Source organism: Eptesicus fuscus, chromosome 1, assembly GCF_027574615.1.
Source record: "Eptesicus fuscus isolate TK198812 chromosome 1, DD_ASM_mEF_20220401, whole genome shotgun sequence".
Taxonomy (NCBI): Eukaryota; Metazoa; Chordata; class Mammalia; order Chiroptera; family Vespertilionidae; genus Eptesicus; species Eptesicus fuscus.
Genome location: NC_072473.1, coordinates 90,180,794 through 90,206,321, shown reverse-complemented (window position 1 = coordinate 90,206,321; position 25,528 = coordinate 90,180,794). Strand labels below are relative to the sequence as shown.

Sequence of the window (25,528 nt, the reverse complement as noted above, 5' to 3'; positions counted from 1 at the left end):
CACCCTTCTCTCCAATCTGTCTGGTACAGCAGATCCTCGCCAGTTCCTGACAAAGCTCCTAACTCATCTGCTTATCTCCCTCATCTTTCTCCCAGAATCCATCCTGCTACTACAATCTATGCTTTTACTCAAACCCCTCCAATGATAAGAATGTCTCCTTTTGTTAATCTAGTCAGATTGTATTTATACTTCAAGGAGCAGATCAACTAGCACCTTCAAGAAATTTTTATGGGTCTCCTCCCAGCCTTGACACCCCCCATCATTCTTTCTACTGCCTGTCTACAGCACTTTATTTGGACCTCCTTTTATAGCTATATATTTTTAAAATATATTTTTATTGATTTCAGAGAGGAAGGGAGAGAGAGATAGAAACATCAATGAGAGAGAGTTATTGATAGGCTGCCTCCTGCATGCCCCCTACTGGGGATCGAGCCCGAAACTGGGGCATTTGCCCTTGAGCAGAATCAAACCCAGGACCCTTTAGTCCACAGGATGATGCTATATCCACTAAGCCAAACCAGCTAGAGCACAGCTCTAAGTTTTAACATTCTGCCTTGCAGATTATTATTTGTATGCATGAATATCTCCCTCCATTCCTTAGCCCAGGATGGCAATATTTCCCTCCATTCCTTAGCCCAGGATGGCAACATGTGGACCAAATGCTTCAAGTCATCCCCCCACAAGCACCCAATAAGAGACATCACTAATAAATCTTAGCTGTCTTCCTACTGAACACAAACTCAATCTCAAGATCATTCTCAAAGCAGTACTCCAGGCAGACATGATCGACAAGATGAAACAAGTTTTTCATCCCTGCCATGGACTATATGAAACAATAAGACAGAAAATATGTCCTAGTCTTCTTTGAATCCATCACAGCATCTTGCACATAATCTATACTCGTTTAAAGGATTCTTGAGTGAATAAATTAAAAAGTAAAGTAGAATAAGTCAGACCCTCCAGCACAAATGCTGCTACTGGCTCCAATATATCCACTATATCTGGTTGGTGATACTCACATGGCGTATATCAATATTTCCCAATGGTATTCAAGGCAGCAACTTACCGAAAGCTGCATGACTAAGTGTACACTCAGCAGGTTTAAAGAGCACATGTCTAACCACCCATAATTTTTCTCAACCTAACATTCAGTCATAAGCCTGCTTTTCCATCCTGCTTTCCAATTTTCAATGTATTAAAAACTATCATAAAGAATTTGCAACATTTTGGTCTTAATTAACCTACCCTGAAGTACTCTTTCAATATCACATTTCCAATGTACTAATGTTGGTTCGTATCCTGAGGGGAAATGATACAACACAAATATGCTTTGTATTGCCATTTGCAAAAACATTCCTAGACATATCAAAAGTTGGCATTTGATTGTATGTGTGTATGACCCTGTATGTGCATGTGTGCATATAGGGTTTTTTCCCCTAGGAAAACTATGTGTTGGTTGTGTAAAAATTTTCAAATTTCAAGGCTAAACCTGACTTTTTCCTTCTTTCACAGCTGTCTTACTGTTCTTATAAAGAATTTCCAGAGTCCGATGAAATACTAATGTTTAGTCACAGCAATCTAGAAGGGGGAAAAAAGCTACTTTGTGGTGACAGGGCCATATTCATTACTAGAGGCCAACATAGCATGGTTTTGGGGGCCAAGCAATTGTTTGCTCCCAAATCCTTGCCCTTTTATATCACAAGGTATTAATATCCAAAACCCATCATGAGCCTCATTAGGTCTTGATTCGAACAAATTATACAAGAAAAACATTTATGAGACAATTTTGGAAATGTGAACACTGGATATTTTATAATATTAAGCAATTACTGTGAATTTTTAAAGAGTATTATCCTGCTGGTTTGACTCATTGGATAGAGCATCCACCTGCAGACTGAGGGGTCCCGGCTTTGATTCCGGTCAAGGGTATGGACCTTGGTTGTGGGCACATTCCCGGTAGGGGGTGTGCAGGAGGCAGCTGATTGATGTTTCTCTCTCTCTGATGTTTCTGACTCTCTATCCTTTTCCCTTCATCTCTGTTTTAAAAAAATCAATAGAATATATTAAAAAAAAAAATTGCCTTCTCATTAAAAAAAAAAGAGTATTATGCTAAATGAAATAAGCCAGTCAGAGAAAGGCAAGCATCACATGATCACACTCATATGTGGAATCTACTAAACAACATAAACTGATGAACAAAATAGACCCAGAGACATAGAAACATGGAACAGACTGTCAAATTTCAGAGGGAAGGTGGGGGAGGGTGGGTGGGTGGGAAGAGATCAACCAAAGAACTTGTATGCATATATGTATAACCCATGGACACAGACAATAGGGTGATGAAGGCCAGGGGCGGGGGCTAGGGGGAGGTGGAGGGTGAAAGCAGGCTAGAAGAGGACAATGGGGGGAAAGGGGACATATGCAATACTTTCAACAATAAAGATTAAAAGTAAAAAACAATGAAGATTTTTGTTAATCCTCAGCCGAGGATATTTTGTCATTGATTTTTAGAGAAAATGGAAGGGAGGGGGACAGACAGAGAAACATTGATGTGAGAGAGACACATCAATTGGTTGCCTCTCACACATGCCCCAACCAAGTGTGGGGATTGAGTCTGCAGCCAAGGTATGAGATATGTGGCCTTGATCAAGAATTGAACCTGGGACCCAACAGCTATCCACTGAGCCAAACAGAGTAGGGCAATATTTGTTTTAAGTGTGATAAGGTATTGCTATTATCTATATATATAAAAGCCTAGTATGCAAATTGCCCCCTCAGGAGTTTGACCAGGAGACCTCGAGTTCAATAGTCGCTATGACATGTGCTGACCACCAGGGGGCAGTGCAGAACAAAGGAAGGCCCCGGCCGGCAGCCAGAAGGCCCTGATCAGCCCTGATCACTGGCCAGGCCTCAGGACCCTATCCGTGCATGAATTTCATGCACTGGGCCTCTAGTTTTTTAATAAAAGGGGGTCCTTAGTTTCTACAAATGTTTATTGAAGTATTTACAGATGAAATTATGTCTGGGATTTGCTTCAAAATCATTCACTGGGAGGTAAAGAATGGGTGGAGATATAAATGAAACAAGATTGAACATACTGATAATTGTTGAAGCTGGATGATGGGTATATGGTCAGTCATTCACTGTAACAGTCTCTCTACTTTTATGTTTGAACTGTTCCATAATAAAAGATTTTCCAAAATCCATCATGAAATTGGTAGCATGGTTTGGGGAGGATCCTTGTAATATGAACCTTATCCAGGAATAATATCCCACAAACATCTTAGCCTTCCTTGACTACATTAGCAAGGATGAACTGACCAGATGTATTATAAGGAGGCAGAGGCCAAAAGGAAGATGAGTCAGAACAAGACTATGAAGAGAGGAAGTTCAGAAAGTCCTGGAACATGGACTCTTGCCAGAATGGATAGCCACTTCCAGCCACTGAAAGTAGCTGCTAAAAGAAAGTAGTAGATCAGGAAGGGGGAAGGCATCTTGTGTATGCATGTTGGTGGAGTTATTGGGGTGCAGCTTGAATGGCAAAGCTGTAAAACATCAAGGAGAGAAGACATTTATAATTCATTCTTAGTCCAATTCTTAAATCAAACTATAATTCATAAATCATTTTCTTTTTTTCCCCCCATATTTTCAAATCTACAAGTTTTGGGTCAGCAGCTCTTTTTCTATATCTGCTTCCATTATGTTTCTAAAAACAAACAAAAAAAATTACTATTTTATTGATTGTGAATGTTAGATCTGAACATGTAGAGCATGCACTCCTTTTTCCACAAGTGAGAAAACTAAAACTAAGAGAAAGAAATGGACTCTCCCAGCATTGTACAGTGAAGGCACAGGGTAGGCACTTAAGAACTACCTGTTGAATCCTGGATTGATACATACTAGTATGATCCCCACCAAGAAATTACAGCTAACATCAGATCTGATTGGTTGGCACCCATGTTGTATAGTTTTAATATTATTCCTGGTTGGGAAAAAAAAATTAACAAATAGTGCTCACTTTGGCAGCACATATACTAAAATATGAACAAATAAATAAATAGAAACCTTCCTCCTCTGTAATTTTAGTTCTGGTTTCCATGGGGCCCTATGTGCAGGCATAGCAGCTCTTGGCTGTGAAGTTCACAGCTAATCCAGGCCTCCTCTTGGGACTGAGATTTATCAATTAGGCTGTTAGCCTCCTCAATGGCCCTAGGTACTGCTCAGCCTTATTTTGGGCCGCATGGCAGAATGTAAATTAATCCTCATACATTAAAGGTGTGCACTGCTCTCCTATCCAGAGAAAATGGTTAGTTTGGGCTTCAAAGTAGCTATTTTACTGGTACTGTCAAGAGCAGCTTTCCAGCATTATTTTTCCAGTTTTTATTTACCCCAGGGTAGGGGGAGAGAGTGAATCTTTTTATTCCCTGACAAATTTTTAAAAATGGAAGGGGAAAACAACTACTTTTAGTTTTGTATTTTAAGTTTTTAGACACATAAATAAAAGTTGAGATTCAAATTCTAACGTTCTAATACTGCCAACTAGATTTATACAATAGAATTTTCCCCCTAAAAACAGTTCAATTGGAAAATATTATTTCATTACAAAGTAAGTACAAAGAAGGTTAATAGTATAATATTGTAAAAGGTAGATATATTGCTGCCACTAAGATTGTCATTTTCACAGAAGAAGGAAGAAGGAATTGGTGCCAGAATAACAGTGTGCAATCACAGCTACCATTTACTGAAGTTCACTTTACATGGTTTATTTCAGGGATATCATGCAATAACCCTATGAGGAAGGTCCTTTTATCACCATTTTACAGATGAGAACTGAGGCTCAAATTAAGGATAGTTAAGATCAAGGTAAGGAACCCTCCCAAAAAGTAGAATCAAAAGATGATTAAATGGAACATGAGAGAAAGATATGAAAATTAGAGAATCAGTCCAGGACATCCAATATCCAGCTAATATGAATTTGAAAATGAGAGAAAATAGAAAGGCTAATGTTATGTAAGAAACTAGTGACCGGGTACACGAAATTTGTGCACATTAAAAGGGGATTAATTAGAGGAAATAATTTACTATTGCTATTTCCCCTTTCTCTATAATACAAGTGTCAGAGATGAAAGAAAATTAGTAAAATGTATATGAAAACCTTCCTCCTGTCAGAGTCTGGGCCTCACCATGGGACCCAGAGTCAAGTCCCCGCCCACCCACATGCACCTCAAAATCACGTGAGACCCAGTCCCGGCTGGCCCCCCCTCATTGGGCTAGATCCAGACCCGGCCAGTCCCACCCTTGTCAAGCCCTGCTGGGCAGGCGGCATAGCCTCAGGTCCCCTGGCCCAGGGCCAGAATTGGGGGTATAGCCTGAGGTCCTCCATCAAGCCCTGCCAGATGGGGGGCACGGCCTGAGGTCCCCCATCAAGCCCCACCAGGCGGGGGGGCACAGCCTCAGGTCACCCGGCCCAGCACCAGGAGGAAGGCACAGCCTCAGGTCACCTGTCAAGCCCCATCGGCAGGGGGGCACAGCCTCAGGTCCCCTGTCAAGCCCTGCCGGGTGGGGGGCACAGTCTGAGGTCCCCTGTCAAGCCCAGCCAGGCAGGGGGGTGCAGCCTCAGGTCCCCTGGCCCAGTGCTGGGGCGGGGGGCATGGTCTGAGGTCCCCCAGCCTGGAACTGGAGCAGGGGGAGCAGCCTGAGGTCCCCTAGACCAGCACCATGACGGGAAGTGCACCTTGAGGTCCCCCATCAAGCCCCGCCGGGTGAGGGGTGCGGCCTGAGGTCCCCTGGCTTGGCGCTGAGGCAGGGGGAGCAGCCTGAGGTCCCCTAGCCCAGCACCAGGATGGGAAGCACACCTTGAGGTCCCCTGTTAAGCCCTGCCGGGTGGGGGGCACGGCCTGAGGTCCCCTGTCAAGCCCCATGGCGGTGTGGGAGGGCATAGCCTCAGGTCCCTGCTGATTGCTCATTAAGGCTCCTTATGGGAACTTGGCCTCAGCTGTGGGTGCAGCCATCTTTGTGACTGAGTGATGGTCAATTAGCATATTCCCTCTTTATTAGATAGGATAATATGAGATAATGTCTCAAAAATAAAGGATGAGTTTTTAGATTGAAAGGTCTCACAAAAGCTCAACACAGTAAACTAAAGAAGATGCACAGGAAGGCATATCATTGTTAGATTTTAAAACACTATAGACCAAAAGAAAACCTTTAAAGCTTGCAGAAAAAAAGTTACACACAGAAAACTGAAAATCAATAGGAAATCATCCTTCTCAAAAAGCAACACTAGACGCAAGAACATATTGAAATAATGTTTTCAAAATTCTTAAAGGAAATTGTTTCTAATTAGGAAATCTTCACCTAGTGAAAATGTTAACCACATGTGAAAATATATGCAGTCAGAGGGTTTTATTAAAATTACTTTCTATGCAATCTTTCTAAGGAAGTTAGGGCAGGGTGTTGTCCAGCAAAACTAAGACATTAAAACAAGAAAGAGGACAACCTGAGATCTAGGAAAGAGAATCTAACACAGAAGAGGAGCAAAGGGGGAATTCCCAGGATGACAGCCGGATGGCAAGTCTAGAGGGCAACCATTCCAGAATGGATCAGGAGTGTGAGGTTTGCCTCGAAAATAAATGGAACTCATAGATTACCTAATATATTTGACCATACTAAGTGGAGTTTTATGATTCTGCCAGAAAGTTTGGGACTGAACTCATGACAAGTACATAGAAGAACAAATTAAACCAAAAAAGAGACTATTTGGGAAAAATAAAATAAATATAATTAATGGTCCTCTACATGAATCAACTGTGAGCAATAATTATATGGTATAATGCAAATATTGAATATTTTAACCAAGATTTTTGTGTTTGTGGAAGAGAAATGTGAGTTCATGTGGTGTGTGTGTGTGTGTGTGTGTGTGTGTGTGTGTGTGTTGGATAAGAAAGCTAGTTCCTCATCTTTCATAGCAGAAATTTATAACTAGACCATTTCTAATCCTAAATAAAAATATCATTAAGTATAAGGGTGTTATTGAGAAGTAAAGAGTAATATACTAAAAGAAACAGCTAAAAAGGTTAAAAAGTAGTTTAAAACAACACAAATGTATTCTCTCACATTTCTGTGCTGTCAGAATCCAGCACAATCCAAATTACATTTCTTTCCACACTAATAAAGATGCTTTTGTAAATAGATTATTCATTTCTCACTCTTTCACATTTCTTACCTATCAGGGATGGGGTCAAATCAAATGCTATTTTCACTTTATAAAACCATACCAAATACTGCTTATTTGCTAAGATACTAAATATATACAATTCCAGCCCAGCCGGTGTTGCTCAGTAGTTGAGTGTATGAACCAGGAGGTCACAGTTCATTTCCTGATCAGGACATATGCCCTGGGTTGCTGGCTTGATCCCCAGGGTTGGGTGTGTAGGAGGCAGCCAATCCATGATTCTCTCTCATCATTGTTGTTTCTATCTCTCTCTCCCTCTCCCTTTCTCTCTGAAATCAATAAAAATATATTTAAACGTATTTAAATATATATATACTAATGCAGTCAATGCAAAAAAATTAAAATATTGAAGACTGTCAGTTTGTGCACATCCTATCTAATTAAAAGAATAATATGCAAATTATCCACCACTCCACTACACCCACAAGCCATGCCCACCAGCCAATCAGGAGTGAGTATGCAAATTAACCCAACCAAGATGGCTGTGGCCACGGAGCAAGCAGAAGGCTTGGGTTTCCCTGGCAATGGAGGAAGCCAAGCTTTCTGCACACCTGACCGGGCCCAGGCCTCTGCTCACGGCTACAAAGTTTCAATTTTAGAAGATAAATAAATCCCAATAAAAATGGCTGTGGCCACGAAGCAAGCAGGAGGCTTGGCTCCGCTCCAGGCTATAAACTTTCAATTATAGAAGATAAATAAATCCCAGAAACCAGGGCCTCTGCTTGGGTCACCAGGGGGCATGGCCGGCCTGCAAATCACCACAGGCCCCTCGCCCAGGCCACCCCACGCCCCAAGGGAACCCTCACCCTGATCCGGGACACCCTTCAGGGAAAACCAGCTGGCCCCCACCCATGCACCAGGCCTCTATACTATCTAATAAAAGAGTAATATGCAGATTGACCATCACTCCAACACAGAAGATGGCTGCCCCGATGTGGTCAAAGATGGCTGCCCCCATGTGGACACAAGATGGCTGCCACAAGATGGCTGCCACAAGATGACCAGTAGAGGAGGGCAGTTGGGAGAGACCAGGCCTGCAAGGGAGGACAGTTGTGGGCAATCAGGCCAGCAGGGGAGGGCAGTTGGGAGGGACCAGGCATGCAAGGGAGGGCAGTTTGGGCGATCAAGCCTGCAGAGGAGGGCAGTTAGGGGTGACCAGGCTGGCAGAGGAGGGAAGTTGGGGGTGACTGGGCCTGCAGGGAAGAGAAGTTGGGGGGGACCCAGACCTGCAGGGGAGAGCAGTTGGGGGGGACCAGGCCTGAAGGGGAGGGCAGTTAAGGGTGACCAGTCCTGCAGGGGAGGGCAGTTAGGGGTGACCAGGCCTTCAGGGGAGCAGTTAGGCATCAATCAGGCTGGCAGGGTAGTGGTTAGGGGGTGATCAGGCTGGCAGGCAGAAGTGGTTAGGGGAAATCAGGAAGGCAGGCAGGCGAGCAATAGGGAGCCAGCAGTCCTGGATTGTGAGAGGGATGTCCAACTGCCCATTTAGACCCGATACCAGTAGGGGTCCCAGATTGGAGAGGGTGCAGGCTGGGCTGAGGGACACACACACCATCACCACCACCACCACCACCCCCGTGCATGAATTTAATGCACCGGGCCTCTAGTAATATTATATTTTACATGCATTTTTTTCAAATAGATTTTATCTTCCCAATCTCGCCAATAAAAATTCAATTAAGAAAAAAAATAAATGACTGAATTTTCTGCTCAGGGTCTCATGAGGCCAATACCAGGGAGTTGACAATCCTGGGCTCCTACCTCGAGGCACTGGTACAGACTCTGCTTCCAGGCTCATTCTGGTTATTGGCAGAATCCAGTTCCTCTTAACACTTTTTTTAAAAAAATATTTATTGTTTAAAGTATTACATATGTCTCCTTTTTTTTCTACGTGGCCTCTTCAATCCTCAAGCCAGCAACAGCACATTGAGTCCTTTACGAACTTTTATTCTGCCCCCCCCTTTTTATTGAATTGATTGGATTGACAGTGGTTAATGAAATTACACAGGTTTAAGGTCCACAAATCTAAAACACATCATCTGTACTTTGTATTGTGTGTTCTCCACCCCAAGGAAAGTCTCCTTCCATCACCAATGAGTCTTTTTTTTTTCAGGTTTAATTTTTTTTTTAATTTTATTGTTTAAGGTATTAGAAATAGTAATACATATGTCTCTTTTTTCCCCACTGACCTCCCCCCAGCCTCCCCAACCCCCCCCCCCCCGCCGCTCCAGCACTTGCCTCATCCCCCTGCCCCCAGTGTCTTGTGTCTGTTGGTTGTGCTTACATGTATGCATCCAAGTCCTTTGGTTGATCTCTTACCCCCCGACAACCCTTCTTTACCTTCCCACTGTAGTTTGACAGTCTGTTCAATGCTTCTTTGCCTCTATTTTTGTTCAACAGTTTGTAATGTTCTTTTTTTTTTTTACTTTTTTTATTGCTTAAAGTATTACACATAGTAGTACATATATCTCCTTTTTTCCCCATTGACCTTCCCTCAGCCTCCACTACCCCCTGTCGCATCCCATCCTCCCCACAGTGTCTTGTGTCCATTGGTTGTGCTTATATGCATGCACACAAGTCCTTTGGTTGATATCTTTCCCCCCCTCCCCAAATCTCCCCAGCCTTCCCACTGTAATTTGACAGTCTGTTCGATGCTTTACTGCCTCTGTATCTATCTTTATGTTCATCAGGTTATAATGTTCTTTATTATCCATAAATGAGTGGTGTTGGTGTCCCTCATTAGGGTGTCATAATGCTGGGGTTCTTGTCCCAGCCTTACAAAGGGTTCAGCATTATGGAGAAAGGGGCTGCGCGTAGATGATTAAGGAGGAGTCCAAAGACAAAAGATATTTTTGAAAGGCATTGGGGGTCAGAGAAGTTTCAGCTAAAGGTAACTGAAGACTCTCCTTGTCTAGGATCCCATGCTAGCCTACCTAATAAAAGTGGAATATGCAAATTGACTATACCTTCACTACACCATAAACCATGCCCACCAGCCACACCCACCAGCCAATCAGGAGCAAATATGCAAATAAACCCAACCAAGATGGCTACAGCCACAGAGAGCAGGAGGGAGACTTGGGTTTCCCTGGCAACAGAGGAAGACAAGCTTTCTGCCTGCCCTTGCTGGCCTAAGCCTCCACTCAAGGCTACAAAGTTTCAATTATAGAAGGTAAACAAATCCAAACAGAAATGACGGCAGCCACTGAGCTGGAAAGAGCGGGAGGCAAGGGTTGCCCCCGGCAATGGAGGAAGTTAAGCTTCTGCAGCCCTGGCCAGCCCAGGCCTCCGCTTAAGGCTACAAAGTTTCAATATTATGAGATACATAAGTCCCAACAGAAATGGCTGCATCCACAGAGCGAGCAGAAGGCTTGGCTCCACTCCAGGCTACAAAGTTTCAATTGTAGAAGGTGAATAAACCCCAGATACCAGGGCCTCCACTTGGGTCACCAGGGGGCGTGGCCAGCCTGCAAACCACCACAGGCCCCTCGCCCAGTCTGCCCCATGCCCCAAGGGAACCCCCACCCTGATCCAGGACACCCTTCAGGGCAAACAAGCTGGCTCCCACCCATGCACCAGGCCTCTATCCTAGCTAATAAAAGAGTAATATGCAGATTGATCATCACACCAACAGACAAGATGGCTGCCCCCATGTGGTCAAAGATCCTGCCCCCATATAGACACAAAATGGCCACCACAAGATGACCAGCAGGGGAGGGCAGTTGGGGGGGACCAGGCCTGCAGCGGTGGGCAGTTGGGGGGGGCGGGAACCAAGCCTGCAGGGGACGGCAGTTATGGGTGACCAGGCCTGAAGGGGAGGGAAGTTAGGGGCAAACAGGCTGGCAGGGGAACAGTTAGGCACCAATCAGGCTGGCAGGGGAGTGGTTAGGCGGGGATCAGGATGGCAGGTGGAAGCAGTTAGGGGCAATCAGGAAGGCAGGCAGGCGAGCAGTTGGGAGCCAACAGTCCTGGATTGTGAGAGCAATGTCCGACTTCCCGTCTAAACGGGCAGTTGGACATCCCTCGAAGGGTCCCAGATTGGAGAGGGTGCAGGCTGGGCTGAGGGACACCACCCCCCCATGCACGAATTTTGTGCACCGGGCCTCTAGTTTATTATAACACAATTTATCCTAAGGCAAGGTGGAAATATACACTTCAAAGGTAAGGTATCAAAGGGTAGAATACAGAAGCATTATCAGTTTGGGGAATAGCCTACAGCTGTTCAGGTGTTTGGCCAACAGGAGGCAATAAAATGCCCTGAGCTGTCTGGCAGTTAGGGACATTCAGATTTGGGGGAAGATGCCATTTAGCCGTTTCGAACAGGTAAACTACATGTGTGGCTCACCCTTGTTGAGCCCCCCAAGCTTCACCAACCTTTTGGTAAAACTCTTGTAATTATCACATGCTGGAATTGGTTCCCATTACATGCTGGAGTGGGATCATGTGGTATTTATCTCTCACTGACTGGCTTATTTCACTTAGCATAATGCTCTCCAGATCCATCCATGCTGTCTCAAATGGTAAGAATTCCTTCTTTTTAACAGCAACATAATATTCCATTGTGTAGATGTACCACAGTTTTCTAATCCATTCATCTGCTGATGGGCATTTAGGCTGTTTCCAAATCTTAGCTATTGTAAATTCCGCTGCTATGAACATAGGGGTGCATATATCCTTTATGATTGATGTTTCTGTTTTCTTGGGATATAGTCCTAGAAGTGATATTACTGGGTCAAATGGCAGTTCCATTTTTAATTCTTTGAGGAGACACCATACTGTTTTCCACAGTGGTTGCACCAGTCTTCATTCCCACCAGCAGTGCAGGAGGGTTCTTTTTCTCCGAATCCTCTCCAGCACTTGTCGTTTGTTGATTTGTTGATGATAGCCATTCTGACAGGTGTGGGATGGTACCTCATTGTTGTTTTGATTTGCATCTCTCGGATGATTAGTGACTTTGAGCATGTTTTCATATGTCTCTTGGCTTTCTGAATGTCCTCTTTCAAAAGGTATCTATTTAGGTCCTTTGCACATTTTTTGTTTGGATTGTTTATCTTCCTTTTGTTAAGTTGTATGAGTTCCATGTAAATGTTGGAGATTAAACCCTTATCAGAGATAACTTTGGCAAATATCTTCTCCCATGCAGTGGGCTTTGTTATTTTGTTGATGGTTTCTTTTGCTGTGCAGAAGCTTTTTATTTTGATGTAGTCCCATTTGTTTATTTTCTCCTGAGTCTCTATTGCCCTAGGAGCTGTATTGGTAAATATATTGCTATGAAAAATGTCTGCTATTTTGTTGCCTATGGCTTCTTCTAAGATTTTTATGGTTTCCCATCGTACGTTTAAGTCCTGTATCCATTTTGAGTTTATTTTTGTGTATGGTGTAAGTTGGTGGTCTAGTTTCATTTTTTTGCAAATATCTGTCCAGTTTTCCCAACAACATTTATTGAAGAGACTGTCTTGTTTCCATTGTATGCTCTTGCCTCTTTTGTCAAATATTAATTGATCATACTGGCTTGTGTCGACCTCTGGGTTCTCTGTTCTGTTCCACTGGTCTATATGTCTGTTCTTGTGCCAGTACCAGGCAGTTTTGAGAACAGTGGCTTTGTAGTATAGCTTGATATCTGGTATTGTGATCCCTCCAACATTGCTCTTCTTTCTCAAGATTGCTGCAGCTATTCGGGGTCTTTTTTTATTCTAGATGAAATTTTGGAGAATTTGTTTTCTGTCTTTGAAGTATGCCATTGGTATTTTAATGGGGATTGCATTGAATCTATGGATTGCTTTGGGTAGCATGGACATTTTAATGATGTTGATTCTACCAATCCATGAACATGGTATATTCTTCCATTTGTTCATGTCTTCCTCTATCTCTTTTTTTAGCATCCTGAAATTTTCTGAGTACACGTCCTTTGTCTCCTTGGTTAAGTTTATCCCTAGGTATCTTAATTTTTTTGTTGCAATGGTAAATGGGATTGCTTTTTAAATTTCTCTTTCTGTGAGTTCATTATTGGTGTATAGAAAAGCCATAGACTTCTGGGTGTTAATTTTGTATCCTGCTACATTGCCGAATTCATTTATTAAGTCTAGTAGTTTTTTGATGGAGTCTTTGGGGTTTTCTATGTACAATATCATGTCATCTGGGAATAAGGACAGTTTTACTTCTTCTTTTCCAATTCGGATGCCTTTTATTTCTTCTTCTTGTCTGATTGCAATGGCTAGTACTTCCAGTACTATGTCGAAGAGGAGTGGTGAGAGTGGGCAACCCTGTCTTGTTCCTGTTCTTAGGGGAAATGGTTTTAGTTTTTGCCCATTGAGTATGATATTGGCTGTGGGTTTGTCATATATGGCTTTTATTACATTGAGGTATGATCCTTCTATTCCCACTTTGCTGAGAGTTTTTATCAAGAAAGGGTGTTGTATTTTGTCAAATGCTTTTTCTGCATCAATTGATATGATTATATGGTTTTTATCTTTTAGTTTGTTTATGTGGTGTATCACATTTATTGATTTGCAGATATTGTACCATCCTTGCATCCCCGGAGTAAATCCCACTTGGTCATGGTGTATGATCTTTCTAATGTAATGTTGGATTCGATTTGCTAGAATTTTGTTGATAATTTTGGCCTCTATGTTCATGAGGGATATTGGCCTGTAATTCTCTTTTTTTGTATTGTCTTTATCTGGTTTTGGGATTAGGGTAATTCTGGCTTTGTAGAAAGAGCTTTTAAATGGTCCTTTCTCTTGAATTTTTTGAAATAGTCTGAGGAAGATAGGTTTTATTTCTTCTTTGAATGTTTGATAAAACTCCCCTGTGAAGCCATCTGGTCCAGGGCTTTTGTTTGTTGGAAGTTTGTTGATTACTGCTTCAATTTCCTCCATAGTTATCAGCATATTCAGAATTTTTTATTCCTTCTGTTTGAGTTTAGGAAGGTCATATTTTTTTTAGGAATATGTCCATTTCTTCTAGGTTGACCAGTTTGTTGGAGTACAGTTGCTCATAGTATTTTTTTTTACAATTCTTCTTATTTCTGTGGGGTCTGTTGTAATTTCACCTCTTTCCTTTCTGATTTTGTTTATTTGGGCCCTCTCTCTTTGCTTCTTGGTGAGCCTGGCTAGAAGTTCATCAATCTTGTTTATCCTTTCAAAGAACCAGCTCTTGGTTTCATTGATCTTTTGGTTTGTTTGTGTATTTTTTTTTTGTTTTTTTGTTTTTGTCTCTGTCATTTATTTCTGCTCTGATCTTTATTATTTCCTTCCTTCTGATCACACTGGGATTTTCTTGTTGCTCTCTTTCTAATTCTTCAAGTTGCAGAGTTAGATGTTTTATTACCAGTTTTTCTTGTTTATTGATGTAGGCCTGTAATGCTATGAACTTCCCTCTCAGGACTGCTTTCACTGTGTCACAAAGATTTTGGATTGTTGTGTTTTCATTTTTGTTTGTTTTCAGGATGTGTTTTATTTCTTCTTTGATCTCTTTGGTAACCAACTCATTGTTTAATAGTGTGCTATTCAGCCTCCAAGTGTTTGAATTTTTGTGATTGTTTTTACTGTAATTGATTTCTAATTTTATGCCATTGTGATCTGAGAAGATGCTCGATATGATTTCAATCCTGTTGAATTTGGAGAGACTTTGCCTGTGTCCCAATATGTGGTCTATCTTTGAAAATGTCCCATGTGTGCTTGAGAAGAATGTATATTCTGTAGTTTTGGGGTGGAATGTTTTAAAGATGTCAATTAAGTCCATCTGATCTAGTGAGTCGTTTAAGATCAATGTTTCTTTGCTAATTTTTTGTCTAGAAGATTTATCCAGTGATGTTAATGGGGTTAAAGTCTCCTACTATGACTGTGTTGCTGTCAATCTCTCCCCTGATATCTTCCAGAAGTTGTTTTATGTATTTGGTTGCTTCTGCATTGGGTGCATAAATGTTTACCAGAGTTAAATCTTCTTCTTGTATCCATCCCTTTAGAATTATGAAGTGGCATTTATTGTCTCTTGTTATGGTCTTCACTTTGAGGTCTATTTTGTCAGTTAGAAGTATTGCTACTCCAGGTTTTGTTTTTTTTTTTCATTTCCATCTGCCTGGAAGATATTTTCCCATCCCTTCACTTTCAGTCTGTGTGAGTCCCTTGTTCTGAGGTGGGTCTCCTGTAGACAGCATATACGTGGGTCATGTTTTCTTATCCATTCACTCACTCGATGTCTTTTGATTGGAGCATTTAATCCATTTACACTTAATGTTATTATTGATAGGTATTTGTTTGTAGCCATTTCTGTACTTTATGCCTGTGTTCCTTCCTCCCTTTCTATGTCTTCTTTTTACAGCATTCCCTTTAGCATTTCTTGCATTGCTGGCTTGGTAGTGATAAACTCCCTTAGCCTTTTTTTTTTTTTTGTCTGCAAATCTCCTGATTTCACCTTCAATTTTGATTGATAGTCTTGCTGGATAGAGTATTCTTGGATTCAGTCCTTTACTTTGCATCACTTTGTATATCTCCTTCTATTCCCTTCTAGCTTGATGTGTTTCTGTTGAGAAATCATTTGATAGTCTGATGGGGGATCCTTTGTAGGTAACTGTCTCTCTCTTGCAGCCTTTAAGATTCTCTCTTTGTGGTTAACATTTGCCATTGTAATTATGACGTGTCTTGGTGTGGGTCTTTTGGGATTCATCTTCCCTGGGACTCTCTGTACTTGTGTAACTTTTTTCTTCCCCATATCTGGGAAGTTTTCTGTCATTATTTCTTCAAATAGATTTTCGAATCCTTGCTCCTCTTCTTGTCCTTCTGGCAGCCCTATTATACGTATGTTACTTCGTTTCGTGTTGTCCCAAAGCTCCCTTAGGCTCTCCTCCTGCTTTTTAATTTTTTTCTCCAGTTGCTCTTCAGATTGAGCTTGTTTCTCTACCTTATCTTCTAACTCACTAATTCGGTCCTCCTGCAGGGTCCCGGTTTGGGTCTGAGACCAGACTGGGTGGTGCTAAGGCCAGGATCCTAGTCTCAAGCAGCTGTTTTTCAAGATGGCCTGGTCTCTGTGCCCGTGCTGGCTGCCCCCTGGAGTGTCTGCAGTAGCAGCAGGGCTCCACTGTCTAAGACTGCCCAGTTTGCCAGCCTCTTGGAAGACCTGCAGGATCTAACTCTTCCTAGCTCATACACACACACACCACACATGTCCACACACTCCTCTATTGCTCACTCACTCTCTCACACTCTCTCCTTCCCTACCTTCCTGCCAGTCGCCATCTTCAGAATCACCAATGAGGCTTTTCAATACTTTGAATCTCTCATCCTCTTCTGCTTCCAGTCAGAGAAATTTCTCTGCTTTTATGAGTTCAAGTGATTAAATTGGGTTTACCTAAATAATCCAGGATAATCTCTCCATTTCAAGGTCTGCCATCTTAATCACATCTGCAAAGTTCCATTTGTCATTAAAATAACATTTTCACAGATCCTGGTGATTAGGGTGTGGGCATCTTTTCTGGAACCAGGATCAGGTCTAAGGAGGGGTGGGGCAGGGGAATGCTGTTTTTTTAATTTAACCTTTTGCACTCGGATGTCGAGTGTGACTCGACACGGTTAGCATCAGTAGCAGCACTTTTTATACTCTTTGAATGTATCAATTTGAAATATAAAAAAAATCCAAATAAATAAGTTTGTATGAAAAGAAACTCCAGTTTTTTATTCTACTGCTGTGCTTTGTAAAATCTGGGGTATTTAAAAAATTAAATCCAGAGTAGAATAAAGGAATTGAGAAAAAAGCAAGCGAGTGCAAAGGGTTAAGTATATTTTTATTGATTTAGGAGAGGAAAGGAGAAAGAGATAGAAACATCAATGATGAAAGAGAATCATTGATCACCTGCCTTCTGCATGCCCCACACTGGGGCTCGAGCCTGCAACCCGGGCATGTGGCCTGACTGGGAATCAAACCATGACATCCTGGTTCATAGGTCAACTCTCAACCAAGGAGCTATGCTGGTTGGGCAGGATTGCTGTTTTTCTATAAGCCCTGTGGTAATCTGTCTTTCGAAATTATATATGTTTTGTTTTGATCAAATAAAAACCAGTAACTTAAATTCAATGACCAAATTTACAAGTATTAAAATCAAATGGGAACTTTATGACAATGCAAGGACCAAGATGGCGGCATAGGGCGGACGCCTGATTGTTGCCTACCACAACAATTTTGAAACTACAACTGGAAAACAGAGCAGACACCATCCAGAACCACTGGAGGGCTGGATGAGTGGATGCTCTACAACTAGAATAAAAGAGAGGGGGATGCGGGATGATGCTGATGCCGGTGAGCCAAAGATCACACTTTAAGAACTACGGCTCTGGCGACACAATGGCGGCCTGGAACGTGCTCGGCACGGTTCCCCTGGCAGTCTCTGGCTGAGGGGATGGCTCCGCTCGCTGCCGAGCACGGACAGACGAGCCCCTGGGGGTCATGGGGTGGGAGACTCCGCGCTTGCTGACCTCCGAGTCATTTGAGAATCTCTGTGCCCCGGAAGCAGCCAGGTGCGCACGCCCGGCGACTGGCCACCGCTGCAGACCCGAGCACTGTTTCAGCGACCTCGGACCAGCCCGCTGCTGCGCACCGGGTGCACCAGAGCCTCACTGAGCCCACCGCCCAGCGAGTTCCACGGCAGCTGCCCCGGAGCTTTGAGAAAATGGCCAGAGGAATTGCTGAGAAAGAATTGACCGATGAGAGTCAGGAGCGGGAAGACAAGGCACCGCGGGGTTTCGGATCCAGGTGCGCTCACCTGGCGACTGGTCGCCGCTGCAGACCCGAGTGCCACCACAACGACCTCGGATCAGCCTGCTGCCATGCACTGGGTGCACCGGAGCTTCGCCGAGCCCGCCGCCCAGCGAGTTCCGCGGCAGCTGCCCCGGAGCTTTGAGAAAATGCCCGAAGGAATTGCTGAGAGGGAATTGACCGACAGGAATTGGGATCAAGAAGATGAAGCCCCGCTGGGTCCCAGGTCTGGGTGAGGCCGGCCCCTGGGTCCGGGCGAGGCTGGGACCTGGGTCAGGATGAGGCTGAGTCCCGGGTCCGGGTAAGGCCATGCGCCCCTGGGTCCAGGTGAGGCTGGATCCCAGGTCCGGGTGAGGCCACGCACCCCTGGGTCCGGGTGAGGCTGGGTCCCGGGTCCGGGTGAGGACGCGCCCCTGGGTCCAGGAGAGGCCACACGACCCTGGGTCCAGGTGAGGCTGGGTCCTGGGCCCAGGTGAGGCCGCGCCCCTGGTTCTGGGAGAGGCCATGCACCCCTGGGTCCAGATGAGGTTGGATCCTGGATCCGGGTGAGGCCGTGCGCCCCTGGGTCCGGGTGAGGCTGGATCCCGGGTCCGGGTGAGGCCGTGCACCTGGGTCCGGGTGAGGCTGCGTATCCCTGGATCTGGGTGAGGCCGCGCGTCCCTGGGACCGGGTGAGGCTGCATGCCCCCGGGTCCGGTTGAGGCCGTGTGCCCCTGGGTCCGGGTGAGGCTGGATCCCGGGTCCGGGTGAGGCCGCGCGCACCTGGGTCCGGGTGAGGCCACGCGCCCCTGGGTCTGGGTGAGGCCACGTGCCCTGGGGCCCGGGTGATGCTGGGTCCTGGGTCCGGCTGAGGCCGTGCGCCCCTGAGTCCGGGTGAGGCCACGCCCCTGGGTCTGGGCGAGACCAAACCAGAGGGAGTCGGACCTGCATTACCACCATTTGTCCACCATCCAGAGCTGAAAAGTCAGTGCTGACATGTACACATAAGGAACTGGTGGACATTGAAATTGGGTCTCAAAAGAACTGTTGGTCCAGAAAGAAACTCACTACAGACTGATTCATTTGCCTGTCAGCATAACTATTATTGCTCGTCTCACATTCGGTTCTTTTAAGTATATTTCTAGTAACACATGATCTCACTCATCTAGGGGAAATGATGAACAACATAGGCTGATGAACAAGAACAGACCCAGAAACAAGGAGGCATCGATTGGACTGTCAGGCCTCAGAGGGAGGGTAGGGAAGGGTGGGGGTAGGGGGGAGAGATCAACCAAAGGACTTGTGTGCATGCATATAAGCCTAACCAATGGTTAAGGACAACAGGGGGTGGGGGCATCCGTGGGGAGGGGTGTGGGATGGGAATGGGGGGATGAGGACAAATATGTGACACCTTAATCAATAAAGAAATTTAAAAATTTTTTTAAATATATTTTTATTGATTTCATTGATTTAAGAGAGGAAGGAAGAGGGAGAGATAGAAACATCAATGATGAGAGAGAATCATTGATCGGCTGCCTCCTGCATGCTCCCCACTGGGGATCGAGCCTGCAACCCGGACATGTGCCCTTGACCGGTATCGAACTTGGGACCCTTCAGTCCGCAGGCCAATGCTCTATCCACCAAGCCAAACCGGCCAGGGCTCAATAAAGAAATTAAAAAAAAATCAAATGGACTGTATTTTAGGTAATGTGTCAAATTTAGTCATTATAGGAGCAATCTATATTATACAAAAGCAAGTTTTTGTTTCTAGGCAAAATGACCTAAGATCCACAAAGCTTGTTAAGAAATATTTGTTGGGCACAACCATGGCTGGGTTCTTGTGGAAATTCTGATTTGGATGGACCACAGCACTCATCCAATGTATCAATTACCTTTATCAAAGGACCTACTCTGCTTATTTTTGGCAGTTTACTGCTAATAGCTAGCTCCTTCATGCAGCAAGAATAGGGGGTGACTATATATGTATTTTCTTGATATGTAAAACAGAAGTCACCTTAGTTTTTGCTGGATGTCAAAATAGAGCTAATCTAGTCCAACCTCATTTTCAACAGATGCCCCCATAGAGAGGAAGGGACCTGTCCATTGTACAGCAAAGATCCTCACTTCTAAATGAGCTCCACAACTTAATGGCCTCTGCATTTTATAGGTGGGAAAGCAGATGCAGACAGGAAGCAATACCTGTCCAAGGTCATTTAGAACTCCTAAATTCTAATCTAGATTTCCCCTGAACAAAGTAGTCCCCTCCTGACTAACCACAAGCTTAATCTTATTCACTAAGTTCCTATTACCTAACATACTGCCTGGCTCATAGAAGAATGAATGCACAAATTAATCACTTTTTTATTAAGAGGGTTTTGTTTTTATTTGCATAATATTTTTAAATATATATTTTTTATTGATTTCAGAGAGGAAGGGAAGAGAGAAAAAGAAATATCAATGATAAGAGATAGGGCAATATTATATAAGCTCAAAATCTGGGCTGACATTTTCCAATTCCATTTCTATCAGTTACTAGCTGTGTGATCTTGCACTCATACATCAATCAGTTTATATTTGCTTCTTCATCTATAAAATGAAGATAATGCAATCTATCTCATGGGACTCACATGAAGATTTAGTAAAATAATACATGTAACTTGGCACACAGCAGCCACTCAATAACTATTAATTTTCTCTTTTTATATAATGGTTTACCTAATAAATGTATCAAACTAGGAGTGTAATATGTTCCTATTGCTATTGCTAGTAAATGAAAAGAGTGGCCATTAGGAAAGGGACCAAAGAACCTTCAGGAATAAGTCATCTTGGGGATTGATATAAAAAATAGCTAGCACATCCAAATGTCAGTAAAACTCCTTCCTTGAAGTAAAATCATGCCAAGGTTTAGCTACAGTATTTTTTAAAAAATGGTTGTTGCTGATATAATCATTAGGGTTTAAAAGGAAAGAGACTGCCCTGGCCAGTTTGGCTCAGTGGATAGAGCATCAGCCTGCGGACTGAGGGGTCTCAGGTTTGATTCCAGTCAGGGTCATGTACCTTGGTTGCGGGCACATCCCCAGTAGGTGTGCAGGAGGCAGCTGATCGATGTTTCTCCCTCATCAATGTTTCTAACTCTCTATCCCTCTCCCTTCCTCTCTATAAAAAATCAATAAAATATATTTTAAAAAATAAATAGATAAAAGGAAAGAGACTTTGGAAATCAATGTGCTTAGCTCATTTTGGCTCCTCTCCCCCTGAGATAAGGTGACTGTGTTTTTGCCTAAAAGGATTTGTTTCTATAGATCTCATACATATAAGGATCTTTAGTTCAATGTTTTCTATCATAGTACTCCATGTTTTGGTATACCAAGAATTGAAAGGAGGTTTGCTGTTAAAAACAAAGCTACATCAATCTGGAGCTAGATTTCCAGAATCTTCTTGGAGCATCCTAGATAACAGAACTAACCTGACCAAGATCAGTATCCCCTACACACATCCTTGGGTTGGGATTCTATGGAAATTCAATGTAATTAACACATGTGGTCTGGCTAAAGACCCACCCCTAGAGCTCAACACAAATGAGAAAAAAATCCTCTGTAACATTCAAACCATTTTGCTGTATTTATAGAAAACATGAAACTGCATCACCATATCTTAAGAACACAGCTATTGAGAACTGATTTTCTTAGTCTCAAATCTAATCTGCTAATGTGATTAATTTGTAACTAGGGGATCCCCCCCTTCAGTGTACCATGACAGCTTCCTTAAATATATTGTACTCTATTTTAAGCTTAACATTAGAAAGGACCAGTTTTCCATTTCCCTTAATTATCACAACCACCATTTATCAAATACGTCCCTTTAGGTACTGCTTGCAAAGGCTGTACTAATATTAAACTAAGTGCATGGCCTTATCAGAAAACACAGCCATACTGAGAACAGCAGGGAAGCTTATGATAAATGATTGCAAGATAAAATAGCTGAGAAATTTTCACATTTATTCATTTAACTACATTTTTTTCCTGCCACCCACTATTCATAATACTTTCCCCAAAATAATAGCAAAGGAAAACATTTGAGTGACATATAAAAAGACAATATTTATTTTATTCAAACTTTCCTATAAGAAGTTAAACACAATGACCCCTAGTTGAAGGCATTACAAAAAACGTTAACATTGTTTCACATATCCCTTTAGTGCCCAGATGAAGAAAACACTTACCTGAATGAAAGAATAAGAATGTACATTCTTACAGTAGGTTTACTTAGGTATGCGGGGGAAAAAAATCCATATAGGTCAGACATAAAACAGTAATGAACCTACTAGTTTCCTACAGGTGATGAGAATCCCACTGATGTACAGGATGGGGCAAAAGTACATTTACAGTTGTGAGTACACAAAACACAGTTTATTCTTGTATTATTATTATATTATTTTTCATATGAACAACTGTAAACCTACTTTTGCCCCACCCTGTATTAAATTCTCCAAGAGCTCCCAAGACCTGGGGATCACTCTTCAACAATTAAAAAACAGCCATAGCTAGCTAATCCCATAACTCACTGTCCCCTTTTCCCTCAACCATTTTACTACCCCCAAAAATACTATTTTACTGCTAAAAAAGGAGAATGAAAAATACAATTTCCCCACTCCCAGGATGCATGACTATCAGTATCAGTAGCTCCTTGGGTAATAAGAATATCAAAGCACACCCTCACCGCATTGCCTTCTAAATAGAGTAAGAGGAAAAATGGCTTTGGGTGAGGCATTTCAGTGTTCTGCTTCCCAGAATTATAAAAGACCTGGCTAGGAAATAATCTCATTTTTCAAAGGAAAACCAAGTTGTTGGTTTTTTTTTGTTTGTTTGTTTTGTTTTGTTTTAGAAAACAGTAGAACAAAGTGGAACATCCATGCCTGTCTTCCAGGCTCAATCTGACCTCAAAAAAAAAAAAAGTGCAGGGAGGCAACAGCATGGCATCTACCCTTGCTCTGAACCCCAATTTCCTCAGAAAAGCTGGGGACACAGTGCTCCTCTTCTGCAGTACAAGCAGGTTGCTACTTTCCTCCAAACCTGTGAAGAGCGGGGATCTCTGATCTCCCTTCCCCTAACAGCAAGAATTACAAGTAGTACCATCTGGTTAATACAAATGGATGAATGTTTGGAGAACTGGTGATACAAATTTCTCAAATTCCTACTAGTAATCTAACTCTATCTTTGTAAGGAGAGAAACACTAGGAGGGCAATATCATTTCCATACTTTAAATTTGGAGGAAGTGTGGGTAGGGAGAATATATGTTGTGGGGATGGGTGAGAATGGAACCCTAGCATATGCAAAAAATGCATACAAACATTGGAGCCTTGGGTGCTGGCTAGCTATACAAGACACAAAACCTAATAATTATTTGTGACAATAGGGAAAAGAGGGAAACACAACTGTTCTTTTTATCAAGCAAATAGCAAAGTTCTAAGTGAAGATAATATCTCCTTTCTGTTTAGAAACTATGTAGAGAAATAGTAAATGCTGAAAACCTTCAAATAAATGCAGACCCATACAGAACTTACAAAATATGCAAGAACTTGTCATTGTTTCTCAGTCAACTCACACTTTACCTGAGATACAAATCACTCCCTGCTCCTCTAGGTATTCTGAGCAGATTTATATTCAAATATCCATTGAAAGGTGAAAGACTACAATGAGGGAAAATACAAAAGGGGAAATCAGGTGTGGAAACTGGGGAATTAAAAAGTCTGAAAAATGACTGGTGGAGAAAAAGAAAGTGGTAAGAACTGAGGAGTGGCAACCAGATTGTCAACCCTTAGACAGAGGTGCCTCACACCTGGGAGCCTAGCACAATCTGGACATATAGTAAATACTTGATTTGAGTAGCAGAGGTGAAGAAAAAACAGTATATCATTGGAGAATGCAGTGGTTCAAATACTAATACCCAGTAAGTCTTTCTGTCTCTGCTGCCCTTAAAAGCCTGCAATGGCTTTGAAAGGTATTGGTAAAAGAAGCTGACACTGCTTTTTCTGTAGTTGTCATCATTGTGGCCAACACTAATGTCTGGGCCTTTTGAAGTAGAGAAAAATGCTGCTGAAGGGATGATGATTCCGGATAGCCACAAACATCACTTAATGGGATCCCAAACAACAGATACTTTTTTCAGTTTTGTTTGCTAAATGGTCTCTGTGACTCAAGTTTGGCATTAGCATTTGCACCCAAAAATGAGTACCCCCACAAATAAAATTTGTTGGTATTGTTTGACAAAACGAATACAAAACAGGCATAGATTCCTCAGAAAGTTGTCTCAACTTTTGATAAGATTAACTCTATTGGCATCATCGGCTTTTGCTTTGTCCCCTAGTTTGAAAACCTCACAAAGAAGTTTTTACATAAAAACTGCTTTTACAATTCAATGAGAATAATTCCCCTCGCTTTTCCAAAGGGCCCATTATTTTTAGTTTTTCGGTGCATGACTCAACATAAAAGCCTATGGCTCTTATGAGCTGCCTGTTTTTAAATGGTCCAGTAGTTTCAGTTTCCATTTAACAAGTTCTCAGATTGAATGTTAAAATAAATGATCGCCATCACTGAGAGGTTCTCTTCAGATTTTCTATCAGCACGACAGAATCGGTTTCTTCTTTGATTTGCTTCTCATAAATGTCATACTTCTTCCAGTGCTAGAAGAAAGGAAAAAACAGACATGATGACTTTTCTAAATAACTTTCTTTCCCTGAGTACTCATAGCCAATGCTTATTTTTAGCTTTACGTGCACGGAACCATGAGTGTGTGTTTCCTGTTATGTGTTGTTTTTTTCTTTTTTGACCTAAGAATCTTCATCTATTTGAGCAATTAATGAAACAAAACAACCAGGAATTAACCTTAAAGAGAGAAAAAAAGCATGGGGTTGTTATGTGATATTGAATGGCCATCTTAAAAGATAAACAAATTTAGACATATCCAAAATTAAAAACAAAGTCTTTTAAAGAAGAATAAAAGGGTGGTATACTTTTATTACTTCAAGTGTTTTAACCTTTATTTTCTTACCATTCAAATTTGACTATTGCTCCAGAGACATATTAGGTTCAAAAAGTCAACTAGCATTTTAGTAAATGGCAATATTAAATGTCTCAAAAGTTTCAATGCAGTTAAAACTTTTGAAAGACCTTGTATTAACAGTTCCATGTAACACCATCTGCTAGAGCAGGGAATTATGCATAAGTTAAGCTCATCTTGAACTCAATTTAAGTGTGTCTCCTATGGTGAGAACCAATATCCTGGCCCTTGCCATCTTTACATATAAATCAAGGAAAAGGGTAAAACCTAAGCTCAGTCCCTTCATCTGTAAAAGAAAGTTGTTAGACTAAACCAAGGCTCAGCAAACTATGGTCTAAGAGCCAAAGACAGTAGGCCACCTGTTTTATTAAATTTTATTGGAACACAGCCACACCTACTTCTTTCTGTATTGTCTATGTCTGCTTTCATGCTACAACAGCAGAGTTGAGTTGTTGTGACAGAGACAGAATGGCTTGCTAAGCCCAAAATATTTTTACTCAACCCTCTTTA

At 42.4% G+C, this 25,528-nt stretch overlaps 1 protein-coding gene across 3 annotated transcripts in view; it reads right to left on the bottom strand.

Annotated features, from left to right (window-relative positions):
* Positions 1 to 22,038: 22,038 nt before the first annotated feature.
* IL13RA1 (interleukin 13 receptor subunit alpha 1) overlaps positions 22,039 to 25,528 on the bottom strand; it is a 76,209-nt gene continuing 72,719 nt past the window's right edge. For 2 of the 3 annotated variants that reach the window (XM_054724980.1, XM_054725024.1), the window contains exon 11: positions 22,039 to 24,641. In XM_054724980.1, coding sequence (XP_054580955.1) covers positions 24,549 to 24,641 — 93 coding nt within the window. In that variant the 3' untranslated portion in view covers positions 22,039 to 24,548. The remainder of the gene's footprint in view (positions 24,642 to 25,528) is intronic. The other variant, XM_054725068.1, reaches the window with a different exon arrangement.